The 17,098-nt window shown below is 45.1% G+C and overlaps 2 protein-coding genes across 5 annotated transcripts in view; one reads left to right on the top strand and one right to left on the bottom strand.

Annotated features, from left to right (window-relative positions):
• The window catches only part of LOC107271029 (serine/arginine repetitive matrix protein 2), an 89,739-nt gene extending 80,098 nt beyond the window's left edge, over positions 1-9,641 (top strand). For all 4 annotated transcript variants that reach the window (XM_025088270.1, XM_025088269.1, XM_015746596.2 and 1 more), the window contains 5 exons: positions 2,448-3,925; positions 5,512-5,659; positions 7,236-7,464; positions 7,539-7,805; positions 7,918-9,641. In XM_025088270.1, coding sequence (XP_024944038.1) covers positions 2,448-3,925; positions 5,512-5,659; positions 7,236-7,464; positions 7,539-7,805; positions 7,918-8,169 — 2,374 coding nt within the window. In that variant the 3' untranslated portion in view covers positions 8,170-9,641. The remainder of the gene's footprint in view (positions 1-2,447; positions 3,926-5,511; positions 5,660-7,235; positions 7,465-7,538; positions 7,806-7,917) is intronic.
• Positions 9,642-12,273: 2,632 nt separating this feature from the next.
• LOC107271026 (heat shock 70 kDa protein cognate 4) lies at positions 12,274-16,967 on the bottom strand. Its single transcript, XM_025088275.1, has 10 exons — positions 16,856-16,967; positions 16,619-16,678; positions 16,194-16,292; positions 15,580-15,795; positions 15,191-15,309; positions 14,802-15,131; positions 14,337-14,735; positions 13,897-14,262; positions 13,411-13,788; positions 12,274-13,138 (listed from the first exon to the last, which is right to left on the bottom strand). Exons 4-10 carry the CDS (start codon positions 15,779-15,781, stop codon positions 13,004-13,006), a joined length of 1,929 nt encoding a protein of 642 aa, XP_024944043.1. The 5' UTR covers positions 15,782-15,795; positions 16,194-16,292; positions 16,619-16,678; positions 16,856-16,967; the 3' UTR covers positions 12,274-13,003.
• Positions 16,968-17,098: the final 131 nt, after the last annotated feature.

The following is a 17,098-nucleotide window of genomic DNA, read 5'->3' as shown; positions in this document are numbered from 1 at the left end:
GGGGGCGGGTTTGGTGCCTTTTGAAATATTTACTGCTGCTCTCGACTATGCTAATGTTAAAGTAAGTTCAAGGCTGATGCCAGTTTTGCTCTACAGAATAATACACCTTCGAAAGTCTTTGTCGTTCAGTTGGCAACCGAGACAATCGCGGGACTTTGAGATATCGCGCCAGCGCGATAACTCTTGTACGTGAGTGTACGGCCTAAGAAGTCGTTCGGTGCAGCGACCGATTGTCATGTACACGTATCCTACGGATAATTGTTTCCCGTAGAAACTAAATTGACGTTTCGTTAAATTAATTGCTCGTGGAAGGGACGAGTGATAAGGGTGGAAAAAAAATGATAAGAAAAGTTATACGCGAAAGGGACTTCTCACGCGGGACCAAATTCCTAAGAAAATATATGGATAGCGATTGGCGTTACCATAAAGCATTATGGGACTTTCTACGACGTCGTCGATCCTCCCGGACGAGTCTCGTTAACGTGCTTCTCTTTAAGGCTGTTTCCAAGCGTGGTATATTATACGCTTCGAGCTGCGATACTGGTATGCATAAAAGCAGGCCGCATATGTATATGCGTGATATACGATTATACGTGGATATATCTATGTGGGTGTCGGACGCATTTCCTGGACGCTCTAATTTTTTTTTTCCTTGTCGCCGATTGAAAATTAATAAAAGTCCTTTATCTTTTATGATAATTGTTACTGTTCCCGAGTGTAGGACGTGAATGATTTCTTTGAGCTTCTTCGTGGAAGTTGACCGTGTCTGTGTAGCGACTATCGCGTCAGGCAGTGATACGTCTGGACATATTCGGGTCGTAGGACGTGCTTAGAATGGATTTGCCAAGCCGCATCCGCAACGGCTCTTGTATTATAAGCAAATGTCGTATTCCGGCTGGCACGATTTCACGGAGTCCTTTTCACGATTAGAATTTAAACGCGAGCGGGATCACATGGCGAGCTCGAGTTCTTAGGTTTTTACTTTCGTCGAGGAGCAGGCCAATGTTACATAGGGATTCATTCGCAGATCGCGAAACGTTCCTCTTGTGTCACGATTATACAAGAATTTGTTGAATGGCTCTTTTTTTCTTCTTTTTTTTTTCACTCCTCTCCATTTAGCGATCCGTTACATGGCGCGGGCGAATAATATTGATATTATGACAACGATGGAATTTCAATGTCAACCTCAATTTCATTAGAAACGTAAAATCGACACCGTTCGAACGCGTGCCTATTTCCAATTGGATTGTCGCCCAAGTCTATTAATAATCTCAGCAAATCCACGATACATCCTATTGTCATAGAATCCTCAAGGCTAAGTGGGGGGTTCCAGTAAAAAATTGTTTTTTTTTTCGCCTCACTACAAATTTCAGTCGAGAAACTTGTTTCTCTAGAACATCGTAGAACAAACTTAGAGCAACTCGGAAGAAACAACGGAACCGGAATTTTCGAATTACGGGGGGCTAAACTTCCCAGACTTCGAACAGACTCCAATCGAGTTTTCATCTAGCGCTACAGGCGTCATAAAAATTCCGCTAATCTTATAGACGTTTATCCAGCTACTATCCTCCTTGCCGTTCTTACGACGCGTTCGCATTCATTCCGAATATTTATAAAGCATCGGCCAACAACTGCGACGCAAATACGAACAAAAGAAATTCCCCAACGACGTCAGGTACGCGTGCACCTATACTCCGTTACGTTCATCTCGCACCGAGTGTATTTCCGATACGGCCGAGCGGCTCGTATAACCCGTGTAGTTAGGGACGCGAGGGAGCACTGGTACAATAGATACACGTGTTTTACAAGCGTCGATGGGCGCGACGTGTCGCGCGCTAGAAATCATCCTTAATCGTTGAATATCAAAGTCGTTCCAAATTTACGAGTACGACTAGCACGTGATACCGTCTGGCTCCGACTTTCACGGGACTGGCCCACTACACTGTGTGAAAATAATATTCATCTTTCGATTACCTACGCACGGATGAGTATTAAGAAAATATACGGAATTCTCGATTCATTGTGTTGAAATATTTTTCTTCTCCGTGCATTCCTTGCAGTCGTCGCGAGGAAGGTTGAGGACGCGGCTGAATCCTCAATGCCGGCTTTGCGCATCTTTTCTCGCCGGCAGATCCTTTCTAACATATTTCCGGCTAATTGGACGTATAATTGGTATGCGCATTGTGCGACGTCTCGTGTCTACGGCTTGTCGCTCCTTTTGCGAATTCTTTAAAGCGGCCAGTGCTGTTCTCCTTCGTTGACATTTAAATCAGGAGATGCACCGTAGCGGGGAATCTAATGACGGAATTTTGAGGAACGCAAAGAAAGGCTTTCGTCGTCGCGTGTCATAATCATAATCATGGCAATTTGTTTAACGAATTGCCATGCGCCTATACCGCCGTAATAAGAGTATTTCTAATACCCTTTTCTTTGATGTCTCTTTGCAGGAGCCAGTCCAAGGCTTCCTATTTGGCGTACAGGAGGGAGCGCGGGGCGCCTGACAGCGAAGGAAGCTACAAGCGCACCATGTCTCCTACCGCCAGACTGGACGACTGGCCGCCACCTCGCGACAGGGACGATCCTGTGCTGCTTAGGGTGACCCCTCATCATCCTCATCCACTCCATCATCCGGAACTGCCGAAATCGCACAGTGTGGATGCACTTCATCACAGGCTGGAGGAGAGGACCGCTCATTCCGTCGAAGTGATCAGCAAGCTGTCCCATGATCTCAACAAGAAGCTGCAGGCTAGCGAAGTGCGCAGGGGCGAGAATAACAATCTCGAGGAGCGACGGGACTCTGGACCAGGGGACGTCGAGAGGAAGGAGAGACTGTCGCTTCAGAGCGTCGAGGTCCTGAACGACCGGAACAGACAGTTGGAAAGGGAACGAAGAAAATTGGCTGCCAGCTGCGAGCCCTCTGCCGGACAGAAGAGACTCTTGGAAAGGGAGAGTCTTCTTGCCGGCGAGGATTTCTATAGAGAGAGGACCTCGACTATTGAGATGACCTCGCAGAACGTGGAGATGTTGAACAGACGCAACGTCACTCAGGTGGAGAGAAGAGTTCAGGAGGTAAGGGTCGAGAATGGCAGATTGCAGGGTGAAATTAACGTGGACACCAGGCCACCACCCGTTATCGAGAAGCCTCCGCCACCTACGACCTCACCGCCGAGAACACCTGAACCAGAGAGACGAGAGAGTCCTGTCACGAAGACCGGAGCCGTTCCACGTAGATCCGGCAGCTGTTCGAGCTCTTCGTCGGGAAGATCAACGGAGCTTAGAACTTCTCCTAGCACTCTACCGACAAGGTCGTCCCCGAGGTCATCTCCGCTGAACTCACCAACGAGAACTGACCCCAGACTTCCCGAAGGAAGTAATCCCATCGAGCTTATAAGTATCTCCTCCAGGAGGAAGGTCTCCGGTCTGACTCAGACTGACACCAGCTCCCTGGATAGGATGAGTTCATCAGGAAGCTCCTCACCTACGTATACTAAATCAAGTCAAACCTCAGAAAGTGAAATCTCCACCAAGAAATTTGAGGCTACGTTCTCCAGAACGAGCAGGACTTCCATCTCCCCAGTCTCCACGATCTCAAAGTCTTCATCATCCCCAAGAACGACCCCCGTAGATCCTATCCTGATAGAAGACAAGTCGACGACCACGTCGCCCTGCGTCTCGCCGCAACCTGGAATCGAGGGTCTCACCCTGGTTCAAAGAACGGAGGTCGTGCTGCGTGTAAACGCAGCCACGAGCGACGCGGCGTCCCAGACCGAGGTACTGTCCGAGGAGAACGCTCTTAAGAAGAAAACCACACCAGATCCAACACCAGAACCAAGAAAGAAGCTTCCAGAAGAAATCGAATGTGAGGAGCTCAGCCGGGATCTTGCCAGTCAGTTAAATCCCAATGACAAACTCGTGTCGATTCTCGGTGAGCAAATATCTTTTCTCTATTTATTTGCGTCTTTGTTGGTACGACTGCTCGTACTTTTTATCACTCTTTCGAGAACTGTTTCACACCAAAGAGATTTCGAGCCGGGTAAAAGACTTCCACCGTGAACAGTGACGCAAGACGGGCCGGGCCGGGCCGTCTCAGCCGGAGTCGTTCCTTCTTTCGTTACGCGTGCTTTTCAATGAGCCACGTGTCGCTCTTGCAGAAATCCTCCATCGACTCTGTGCAATTTACCAATAGGACTGTTAACACTAGGACGGGCCGTTTGACTCGAGTCAACTCGTGACGACTTTTCAAAATGCAAACGAAAAACAAAATTACTTTTAGAAACTGGAACGCCTTCATCGGTATCTGGCGACTGCGACCTGTCTCTGTACACGGCGAATGCAGGCCGACACTAAAGTCACTTAAAGGCGTATTCGGGGACTGCGATGAAAGTGTAATTTTGCAAAGGTAGTCGGGTCTAAGCACTGGGTAGACAAAGAGAAAACGAACCAATTGGTAATTATGCACGAGTGATTCGTCGTTACGGCGTAATCGTTGAACTGTGGTAAAATATCACTTGACGAAACGCATCGGTACAAGCGAGACCTTGCTTTCGTGAAAACAAAAACCAAAGAAACTTCATACCTGGCACTCTTTTTTACGATGCTAAAAAAAGAATCTCATCAGCTTCCCTCACGAGCTGCCCGGTCAAAGGTCGAAGTTGCGAAAGGTCGATCGGCGTGTAATCGAATGCTACTTACGACTCCGATCGCATGAACCGTAGCTGATTGAGAATACCCGAGGAAAGATGGTGAATTTACAATCCGCGATCGTCGGCTTCCCTAGCAGGATGTCGTTTCCATTGACGAGAAGGAGAAGCGACTTAGAGAGCCGGCATGACGCAGGTTAATTAAACGGCTGCTAATCAATTGGAAAGAGACCGGATTCGCGCAGAGTCAATTGGCTCTTTCGATCGGGCGGGACGGTTCGAGGAGAAATTTCACGTGAGCAAAAAAGCAGGACTCGGGAACCTGGTGAAAATCGAACGCCGGGAGAGAAGGACGACGAGGGGGATTCGTGAAACGATTTCACGCCGGGATACTCGAATGACTGACGGGATCATTAATTTCTTTCGATCCTCCGAGTTTTATGCGAATCGTTATTTTGATTGATTCCCATTATCGTTCCAAATCGGACGTTCTCGTAGCTCCTCCGGTATTCTCTGAGTTCACCCCACTTCACGTTATACCTCTACGTTTCACCCCATGATCACCCCATAAGGCTAATTGGGATTACGGACTCCTCGGCTGGACTTCTGTTGGCTTCTTCACGGCCCGCATAACACGTTGGCTCTGTGCGCAGCCGGTTGCATGTACGGAGCCGCATGTGCGTTGGGAATTGATCGCGCGCCGGAGCGACGACCCTTTATTTTAATAAACGCTAACCTAATCAACGGCAGACTCTGTTATTCAATTAAGTGTCCTTATCCGTCGACCTCGCGACTGTGTCTCTCTATAACGTTCCTAATGGAATATACAAAATAAATAAATTTTCATTTTCTTCTTCTTTTCTCCCAATAGTTCCGGTACCGGAGCACAGGAGACCTACGGACTACGTTTCCGGTTTGTTCAGGGTGGAAGCGACGATACAGCCACGACCGACAACACGTCTGTCCTTGGACGATTCGTCGATCTCGATCACGGAAAGTTCAATGGAAGAGGAGAAAAAGTGAGTTTTCTTTTAATTAACCAAAACCATCGATTCTCATTGTGACGTCACTCGAGTCCTGAAAAGTAATTGACTCGTAAGCGCAAATACATTTAATCAGCGTATATATTACCGATCGAGAACGGAACACGGAATTCGTTGAGGAGGTCGAAGGTCACACGGGTAGTTCCAAGGAACTCTCCCAGCTCGGCACACCCTAAAGCCCCATAACAATGCGTACCTTACTCCTGTGTCCACCCACAGTATCGCAAGCATCGTGATAACCTTGCGATTCCTTGCGCGGGACCGTTCGCCGAAGGAGGAGGTCGACCTTCGTTTCGATTCGTTCTCTGGAACCTGGTATATCCTTCTCCTTTATTTCCTTTCTTTCTCTTCGACGTATTCTTCACGGTTTTCCTACGTCTTCCCATCCTGAAATAGTAACCTCATTCTCAGGTTATTATTACACCGAACTCATCCGTGATCGAAGACGATCGGGCCTCTTTCACGGGATAAATTAGACGCATGGAATATCGCGTGCACTTTTTTTGGGTCGCTCGCACGAAAATTCATGAAAACGCTCGTCGCTCGCAGTCTCTTTATTCGGTATATACACATTTGGCATGTTGGATGTGCGTGATTCGAGTTAATCGATGGGACGACGGAACGTCACATGGTACAACGGACACGTGCGCGTAAAATATCGCGTGCGTGTAAACAGCCCAAGTACCACCTTCTCCAGGAGTGACGCATACCACGCACACACATGCTCTTCCCCTACCACGCATTAACGCTCACCGATTTTATACGGCAATTTAATTGTCTCTTTAGAGAATATTACCGTACGGACGCCCATATACGCGAGCAGCAAGTTCGAACGGAAGGACGATCGATTTAAAGAGCAAAAAGCTCCTACGAAAAATTAACGTTGATTATTGACCTCTCGAATTTCTGTCTTTCAACTTCAACGTTGATCACCGTCTCTCTGTATTACATTTAACCGTTACTATTTTCCCCTGCGGTTTTTCGTCCATTGTATCGGTGCAACGGCTGCGGTTTTTATAGGATCGCAGAAACCGAGCGTTGCTTTTCCACGGAGCTGGGGATAACATAAACGCCGCTTAATCGTCACGGGACAATAGCTGCTCCGCCGTGGCTAAGGAGAAAGTGCAGGAGGCAGGGCGCGTTGCGCAACACGGCCATAAATGATATTGTCAGGTCTACTTCTCTCGGGCATTATTTATAAACGCACTAGGACCGGCTAGAGGGGATATACGAATTATCCTCAGTCTACGTACGACCATTCATGCCACTCACACGGAGCACAAAGCGACTGCCGAGTTAATGTTTTTTTGGCGGATTTTCAAAACGCGATATATCGATTTCGCAATGCATCGACGTCGGGACGCCCTTGCTACCAGTGTCGTCATCACTCTCGATCACGTTTCCCCTCCGGCTTGTTGATTCACGCGTGACTCATTGTCCATTTGTATATTGACATTAAGCTTATTTACAACGGACCACGAAATCCTCCGCGAGGACGTACGTCCAGGATGGCACGTGATCATTTGGTGAAACGTGATAAAAATTTTTCTAGGATCGAAACAGCCTCCATACCCTCGACGCCTACGACGCCCTCCGTCGCCGATCCTGGTAGTCCTCTGTCGCCGACATCGGCGTACTTCACCACCTCCGAGGGCAAGGCGCGTTTTCTCACGAGATATTCGCGCGACGTGTCCGAGGAGCCTGTGGCCAATGGTACCGATGAGACTGGCGTCGCGACGCCCGTCCTGGTTACGGATAGCTTGGATCTCAAGCAGAAGAAGGTATGACCTGTAAAATTTGTCTTTGCATCCTTTTCTTTCATGGGAAGTTTTTCGAGGCTTCTTTTCTATTTCAGGAGGAGCTGATGGTTAGGCTGGACAAGAAGCTGGTGGTCCTTAGGGCGGAACAGGAAGCCGTCAGGGAGGAGGGCGACGTCAATGAGGCGCTGGGCGCCCGAGTCGCCACTCGCGTCACCGCCGTTGCGCGTCCGGCCGAAGCTTCCAAGTACAGGCTGCACGTTGAGGAAATCGGCAAGATCACTAGTCTTCTTTTGGGTCTCAGCGGAAGACTCGCTCGGGCTGAGAATGCTCTCTATGGGATGCCAGCTGATCATGCTGAGAGGGTAAGAAGACCGTTTTTTTCTTGAGGTTTAGTCACTTGCACGATTACAGGTTAGGAATCTTGTCCTGGCATAGTTATTGCGCTGTGGTTTAAACGTGATATATTTTTGACAGAAAATTCTGGAAAGCAAACGCGACAAGCTGATCGATCAGCTGGAGGAGGCGAAGATCCTAAAGAGCAACATCGACAAACGTAGCGTGAACGTCTCGGCAATCCTGGCGAAATACCTGAACGACGAGGAGTTCGCGGACTATCAACACTTTATCAACATGAAGGCGAAGCTGATAATGGACGGTCGTGAAATTCAGGACAAGGTGAAGCTCGGCGAGGAGCAGTTGGCAGCTCTGAAAGAAGCGATCGACTAGTCTGTAAAGATATATTTAAAAAAAGAACTGCTAGAACGCGAACTCCAAAAGTATTAATAATCAAGAGGAACGTCGCTCGATCTCTTGGTCGTATCTGTTTTACGGTGCATTTAAAGATCTAAATCCATAAGTGAACGAGATGAACCTTAATGAAGAGGAGCATACAGATTATTCAAAGAAATTACCAAGAGCGTCGTCATCTGGGCGAACCGCGTGCACGAACTTTAATTACTCGATTTTAATGGTAACTGCCGTGGTACTCGGTGTCGTTCAGATATACACGAATTGTACCTACGTTTTATTAGCATATAAGACAGTCAAGTTTCGCATTTATCGTTAATGGAAGATGCTGTAATCTTGTCCTGTGATTCCCAGAAGAAAATTTGAGTGACTAGTCCTTTGGGGTTGCGTCGTCCTTAGTACAGCTATAGCCCGGTGAGCCATTGGATTTGATTATGCACATTCCGAATTGCGATGTTTATCTGTCACATTCGAATTACTCGTACGAGGCCATGACCTTACGTCAGATTTAGTCGACGTGTGTTGTACCGATGGATCTTTGTCAGGAGTAGTACATGATTTTTAATGAGATGAAAATCCGAAGAGGCAGCACCCTTTCGCAAGAGATTTGAACACGTCACCGGACGGTAGATCTCGCCGATGTAAATAAATGATGAATAAGAGGATGCAAATATATATACCTATATATATATATATTTTATATACGCGTGAGAAGTATAATGAAAGATTGCAAAATTTCAGCGAAATTTGTATTATTTTATATTATTGTTGCGATCCAGTGAAGTTTTTCTTATTTGTTCACTCGTATATATACATATATTTGTCGAAGATCATTTTGTCACGCGCAATTTGGATATCGATAAAAAAATAGATCAAAGTATGGCGAATGACTACGATTCATCCAGGTGTACGCCGATCATTTCGTAATTTTCGTCTAGTACGTAGAGTAAAATTTATTTATTATTCACTGGGTAAAAGAGTGGACCTAAGATAACGTGTGCTTAATGAAAAGTTGATTGAAAATGGTACGATTTATAAATGTCTTCTTTAAAGAATCAAAGAAAATCAAAATTCTAATATATTACACACGCGAGTACATATGTATTACACACGCGCACTCATTATCTTTCTAATTATGTGTACTTGTTATATATACATTTTGCTTCGGATATCTTTTGTAAAACTGTGTTTATGGTGTTAAAAGGACGTGAGTCCCGAGGGTTAAGATTTGGGCCAAGTCTCTTGACGCACTGCGTTATTGCGCGTGTGACTTCCGGTGCAATAATTATCTCTGTACAGGACGAAATTCAGGATGGATCCTCGATAACGAAGTGACAGGATCAACCTGGATTATTCGGAAAACTCTTTATAATTATTGTCCCTTTTCTCAAAATTTTGCCAGTAGTCCTTTGTGGTCTATTTAGTGTCCATATTTCAATTTTTTTTTTTTTTTTTTTTTTTTTGTAACATGGCGGCTCGCGAAAGGGATTATATTTTTCAAGGGTAACAGCCTTATGAGGAAAGGACAAGAGGACGAGTCCAAGGCGTCATCGCGTCGCGACGCTTGGCGTCGAGTGCGACTCACGCCTTGCCTTTAAAATCGTGGTGCCCTCTTGCGTACACGTGTGATATGAGGATAAGGTAATAAGGAAGTTCGGTCTTTATTTTTCATAAAATATCCATTCGTTATGAAACGATTTAATTTTTTTTTTTTTTTTTTTTTTTTGTAACATGGCGGCTCGCGAAAGGGATTATATTTTTCAAGGGTAACAGCCTTATGAGGAAAGGACAAGAGGACGAGTCCAAGGCGTCATCGCGTCGCGACGCTTGGCGTCGAGTGCGACTCACGCCTTGCCTTTAAAATCGTGGTGCCCTCTTGCGTACACGTGTGATATGAGGATAAGGTAATAAGGAAGTTCGGTCTTTATTTTTCATAAAATATCCATTCGTTATGAAACGACGTATATAATGGCCGGACTGTCATAATCTGTATATAATTAGAGTTAAGTCGTTAATTGCAGACGCAAACATACGAACGCATACAACGAGGCATATTTTACGTTTTGTTATAACGCCACATCCCACGTACCCTGTCCTCTTGGGGTCCTAATGGACCCCAATGATGCTTGTGATCTTAATTACTTCTTATAATTAAGCCGCGATCTTACACGATTATATAGGATCTTGTAAGATCGTCGGTTATCCCCACGAAATTTTATGCCTTAAGTCATTCTCCGCGAGGATTCCTTTCATAACGTATTTTGAAGTTTTCTTTATCAATTTTTGTCTTTTGCTCGAGTTTTACCATAAATATCCGAATAGCGAGCGTTCTCTGTTTCGTTCTTTAGTCAATTTAATTCGCCTCGATTCTTGGTACACGCATTATTCGCAATTGTAAAATTGATATTCGGCAACGAATGCGGTTCTCTTCATGCGTTTTACTTGTGAAGACGGAGACAAAATTTTTCGTAACCCTCGAGGCATCGGGATCCTCCGGTTTTCTTGAATTCAGTAATGAGACATTTACTGTAATCTCAAGAATCGCGTGACGGAATCCACGTTTTGTATTCATATTATCTCTTTCACTAATTCATATCGAAATTCATGTCGTCGAAAATTCTCATATACTTTCCGATTCTTCAAAATTCTTCGCCCGTCCGCTTCTCGCGTCACGTTTTCATGACAGATTTTATAACGGTTTTTTTTTCAATGAATTAAAAATGAAGTAAAGCACGGCAAAAGGCAACGCAATGCAGTGAGCTTTGCAAAACGGCGAGAACGGACGGCAGCGAGGATTTCGCGCGCGACGACTAAGACTGAGCATAGGGCATAAAATTTTCCGTAAAATAGTCAGTTTTTGTTCCTCGTTTCGATGTTTGTAAATCCACGCGCGTTTCGATTGACGAACGGCGTCTCGTCGAGGGCCGTGCTTACAAGCAGCGAACGGTCAGATAGTTCGATTTCGATAGAGCTAAGCGGCTAGAATTGTACATAACGGATTACACGAAATATGGTGCTCTGGATTTATTTTTTACATCAAAAATATTCCAATAATTCGTAGGATTATCGATGATAAGGACAATTAATATTTAACACATCGTCGACGGTCCCTATCATCTTTTTTGCATTGAGATCCTTGGTATATAATAAAATGAAAGAAAATGAAGACTTTCCCCATGAAATACCCACAACCTTCTGCGCATGTCTGTACATATATATAAAGATACATATAATATGTGTTTACGCGATGTCAACCTTTAACATTATAATTCTGTCGTCGCTCGGGCGACAATAGATTGTTGTAGTGTGACAATATTATCATTACGATGTATTATGAAACATACGATAGCTACCTTCTCGAGCTCGCTTACAATAAATAACATGTTGAAAATTAAGACACGGTGTTTTTCCTTCTGTCAAGTCGATTTCCCGTTTGTTGATTTAGAAATTTAAAAAATGTTTACAAAGTTTTGATCAAATTGTTGGGGAAGGGCGAACTTTTGATTTAATCGGGGACTTGGAACTAAAAGAAATGTCAGTTCGATTACGGTCTGCACAGTGACACAAGCTTGAATTTCGGTTTTGGGGTTTTGATTCGTATAAAAAGTTCTCGCTCGTGTAGTTCTTGCGTTGCTCTCGCGATATCCTGGAAATTCTGGGGATTTTCTGTGAGTGTTTCGGAAGTGCAGTGCTGTGCTCCAGTGTAGTGCCCATCTGAGTGTCTCCTGGATGCAGTTCTCGGCCTTCGTGGATCGGCTGCACCAGCTCCGGTGAGTCTCCCAATTTATTAATTGGTGAAGGGATTTCGATTTGATACTTCCGATTCGTCCGCGACCCGTTGCTCTCTATATCTCGCACTATTTGCCTGACGCTTACTCCGAGCCTCTCTATCTCGACCCACCAGCCCGAGTGGTTATGCATTTCCGTAACCGTCCGCTCCCCTTCGTGCATCCAATTGCGTTTGCTGATTTTACGCGACCCCAAAAATCGACAGGATCCGTTAAGTTATCATCTCTTTTGATAGGTTCCGTCAGAGCTCTCGTTTTGGTGGAGTTGGGCCTGTTCCACCCCAACTCCCAGGTCATACCGGCTCGTCAGTTCCCTGTGAAAAAAGAATTGGCTGGCGCCCGCCTGGCTTGCGAATACATGAGCGAAGGGTGGACGGCCGAAGATAACGTAGGTTAGTTCTCGGATTTTTCGTTATCGGTGTAGAGTTAAGAGAATACGTCACAAGTTATATTAATGATTAAATGGTCGATAAATCAGAATTAGGTATAAGAAGCAGTAGAAATATAATCGAGTAGCGAAGACTTTAAAGGAAATTTTGAAAATACCCATTAAAATGATGGTCTACTGCTAGATCATGTGATAAGCAAATATGTAGTGACTTATGTACTTTGCATTGATAATATGATGCTAAGACTTTTTGTTAGAGGAATTCACAGCACTCGTGTACTTGGTATAGTTTTTTTACACATGTTTTTTGGGGGTCTATATAAACTCGACGAATCAAAAACGTGAGCATGGTTCAACAGTCCTCCGCACAGGTCGCGCGTCGACGTCAAAATGAAATTGGTTTCAAGAAAATCGGCCTACTGGGAATCTCCCTACTCGTCTCTGCCATTACGAATAAAATAAGTTCCGGTTAAAAGTTTCGCTTTCGGTATACCACTGGTAGCAATTTCAGGTTTCTCTCACGGCTTTAGGTATAACGTTTATGAAATTTCGGTCTCAGTTACGGTTACGGTCTCTGAATTTAATATAGCAATATCAGCAAATTCCCATTACACCGGAATACAATGAAGCCTCGCATTTATTCTACCTCGTCGACAGTTGGTCCTCCAGCGTCTGTATTACCTGCAGTTGCACTTGGAAAACTGCGTTGGTTGTATCCGGATGGTGCACCACCAGAACTTTCATGAAGTCTCATCATCACGGGAGCACATACCTATATTTAAAGATTTCCCAAATAAAATCTCCCAAGACGCAAGCTGAAATACTAAACATGAGACAGATCCTTGGAAAACTCATGCCTACAATATTCTGCAATGTATATGTTCCAAAACATATGATTTATGATCAACCGAAGCAATTTAGGCACGAGAACGAGATTTCTTTACCATCAGTAGATAAACTAAATTATTTCTTCATGCCGACAGTAGGTCCCGACACGGAGTTACCGACAGAGCAAAACATGTACTTAGTACGAGTTAATGATACCTTTTCCACTTCCTTAAGTTTCGCCTCAAACTCTTCCTTCTGAGCAAGTTGATTATCGTCCAGCCACTGAATAATTTCAGTACATTTCTCAACAACGAGCTTCCTGTCTGCTTCCGGTATCTTCTCCTTGATCTTCTCATCCTCAACAGTATTCTTGACATTGAAGCAGTACGACTCCAGGTTATTCTTAGTAACGATACGCTCCTTCTGTCTGTCATCTTCGACACGGTACTCCTCAGCATCTTTGATAATCCTCTCGATCTCCTTCTTACTCAATCTTCCTTTGTCATTGGTAATAGTGATCTTGTTTTCTCGGTTAGTGGATGGCTCGACCGCAGAGACATTCAGTATGCCGTTGGCGTCGATATCAAAGGTAACCTGGCGAGTGGAAGGGAACGAAATGCTGGATGGTTAAATCGGAAACGGTATCCCGTTCCGGATATAAGGTCACCAGGCTCCGGTAGTTAGACGCTGGTAAATCCTAACCTGGATTTGGGGCACGCCACGCGGCGCTGGCGGGATTCCTGCGAGCTCGAACTTCCCCAGGAGATTGTTGTCTTTGGTCATCGCTCTTTCACCTTCGTAGACCTGGATCAGGACGTTCGGCTGGTTGTCCGAGTAAGTCGTAAATGTTTTGGTCTCCTTCGTAGGTATAGTACTGTTGCGTTTTATAAGAGCCGTCATTACACCACCAGCAGTTTCGATTCCCAGTGACAAAGGAGTCACGTCCAGGAGCAGTAGATCCTGAACCGATTGGTCACCGTGCAAGATGGCGGCCTGAACGGCGGCACCGTAGGCTACAGCCTCGTCCGGGTTTATAGACTTGTTCACCTCCTTCCCGTCGAACAGCTCCTATATTAAAAACACTCGATCTGAGAGCAAGTCCCCAAGTGCAACAAATGAAAATCATTTGAGATCCAGCTAACTTGAAGGAGTCTTTGTATCTTGGGAATCCTAGTGGATCCACCGACTAATACGATATCATTAATGCGACTCTTGTCCATCTTAGCGTCCCTCAGCACCCTCTCTACCGGTTCCAAAGTATTTCTGAAGAGGTCCTGATTCAATTCCTCGAATCGTGCCCTCGTAATCGGAGTGTAAAAATCGATTCCATCCACCAGAGAATCTATCTCGATGTTTGCATGGGTAGAAGACGAGAGGCTCCTCTTTGCTCTCTCGCAGGCTGTCCTTAGCCGTCTAATGGCACGTTTATTGCCGGTCAGATCCTTGTTGTATTTCCTATAAAACTCCTGGACGAAGTGGCTCACCAATCGGCTATCAAAATCTTCACCACCCAGGTGAGTGTCGCCGGCAATGGCTTTTACCTTAAACCCGTAAAATCATGTAACGAATTCCCAACCTTCAGATCCACCGCAAGTTCAATTCTCTACCTCGAATACTCCCTTCTCGATGGTAAGAACGGATACGTCAAAGGTGCCGCCACCCAGATCGAAAATAAGGACGTTCCTCTCGCCCGGACCCCGCTTGTCCAGGCCGTAGGCTATGGCAGCTGCTGTGGGCTCGTTGATGATCCTGAGAACGTTTAATCCCGAAATCGTACCAGCATCCTTGGTGGCCTGCCGCTGAGAGTCATTGAAATAAGCCGGTACGGTGATCACGGTATTCGAGATTGTCTTTCCGAGGTAGGCCTCAGCTATTTCCCTCATTTTCGTCAATACCATGGATGAAATTTCTTCTGGGAAGAATGACTTTTTCTCTCCCTGCATTAAATTAGTCCTCATAGATCGATTAGCTATTTCATCCTACAGTTACCCGTTACCTTGTAGTCCACTTGGATCTTCGGTTTTCCAGCATCGCTGATCACCGCGAATGGCCACTGCTTCATATCAGCCTGTACCACAGGATCGTCGAATCTTCGTCCGATCAATCTCTTCGCGTCTACGTATAACGAATTTTGAGGAAAGTAAGTAAAAAAAGATTAAAAAAGTGCATTCCTTAATTAACACCTATCGCTGCTTCCAAGTGAGCTATCTATCGTAGAGATCTTGCGCTCCCATTAAAACTCGCCCGTTAAACGGTCGAGCTACTCGTAGTGGCTAGAATTTACTTTTATTGCACCCGGGGAGTTTCTAATGAAAATCAGAGAATTGGATGGTGTCCAAGGGAGCTACTACCCCCGTCCCACTCATTCCGTGATTAAACCTTTACCAAAGATCGTGTTGCTCGGGTTCATGGCAACTTGATTCTTGGCCGAGTCGCCGATCAGTCGTTCGTTATCCGTGAAAGCGACGTAACTGGGCGTCGTGCGATTTCCCTGGTCGTTTGCAATTATTTCAACCTTGCCATTAAGAAAAACTCCAACGCATGAGTAGGTAGTGCCAAGATCGATTCCCACGGCTGGTGTCGACATTTTTCAAAATTTCTCTAAAAATTCATAAATATTATTATGAAATATATATACGGTCAAAGAATCTTTATTTTTTTTTTTAAATCCCAATGATCCTGATATCGCGACCTAATCTTGCGATAACGCCATAAGAAGGCGTGCTAAGGCAAAGACGCTGGTTGTGTTTATACATCGCCAACGAGTACGTATAAACTTTCGCAATTACGATAAGGCAATGATTCCCTCGTTAATCTGCCGGCTAGCATTACCCAGAATGCACTTGGTGTCGTAGCTATCTGAAATTTTGCTTCTGCGGAAAAGCGTTCGATACCACGGACATATTTTAACAGCTAATAGAGTATCTGAGAAGAAGCGAGAGAGAGACAGAAAGAGAGAGTATCCCTATTGTATGGTTAGAGTATATAGGACAACGTACGTATGAGGTGCGGGTGGATGGGTGGATGCTGGAATCCTTAGAGCCGGAGATCTGCTTTAAATTCGCTTGGCGGACGTAAACTTTCGCCGGGTGAAAGAGCTGCGAGTAATTAATCTGCGTTAGAGTTCTTGTATATTTTGTTAAGAGTAACGGCAGAAGACGGGTGCCGTAACGCTTTTCGGAGATGGAAGCTGTTTACGCGATCTATACGTTTCCTTTTTGCCGTGGCTCAAATTCTCGATTTAGCTGTACGGAGGTAACCCGGCAAATGTGTTATCACTTTTTTCTTGTTTTTTTTTTCTTTAAAGGGATAAAAGAGAAGCAAAGAGAACTAACCAATCTGATCTGACTTTATCCAAAATTCTATTTTTTTTTCTATTTTTTTTTTCCTTACATCCTTCGTTTACGATCGTTTCTCAACGTACCCGTACGTAGTGGTTATTCTGCGAGATGCACTTGGAATTTTGCCATTCGTTAACGTTGCCCTGAAAAATTTATCAGGTTAAGACAGTTTGAATACGTAATGGCTGTTTGTATGTTTTGTCGCAGTCAAAATTTGGCAAGAGGCGACAGATCGATAAGTCGTCGATTCAAGGCACCAATCCATATCCAAGATCAGAAGTAAGGATAAAGTGTGCCCCGTGTGAAAATAATTTTCTTACCCGTTCAGAAGTAAAATTTTGTTCGAAAAATAAAAAAAAATAAAAGATGCCCGTCCACCGGGATTGTAATCGAGAGCTGGGAGCTCTCATAAATATGTCGTCGGGTTCGGTAAACAAGCGCGCATAAAATCGGCACGGGGCTCGTCCGAGCGGTGTATTGTGGTGGCCGCGGAGTTTCGTGTACGCGATCGCGGTCGCGTTGCGGTGGGATTTAAAGCTGGTAAATTTATCGTCCAAGAGGGT

This window comes from Cephus cinctus, unplaced genomic scaffold, assembly GCF_000341935.2.
Source record: "Cephus cinctus unplaced genomic scaffold, Ccin1 Ccin1_scaffold0867, whole genome shotgun sequence".
NCBI lineage: Eukaryota > Metazoa > Arthropoda > Insecta > Hymenoptera > Cephidae > Cephus > Cephus cinctus.
Note: the sequence above shows the minus strand (reverse complement) of the source record. Positions and strands in the feature narration are given on the sequence as shown.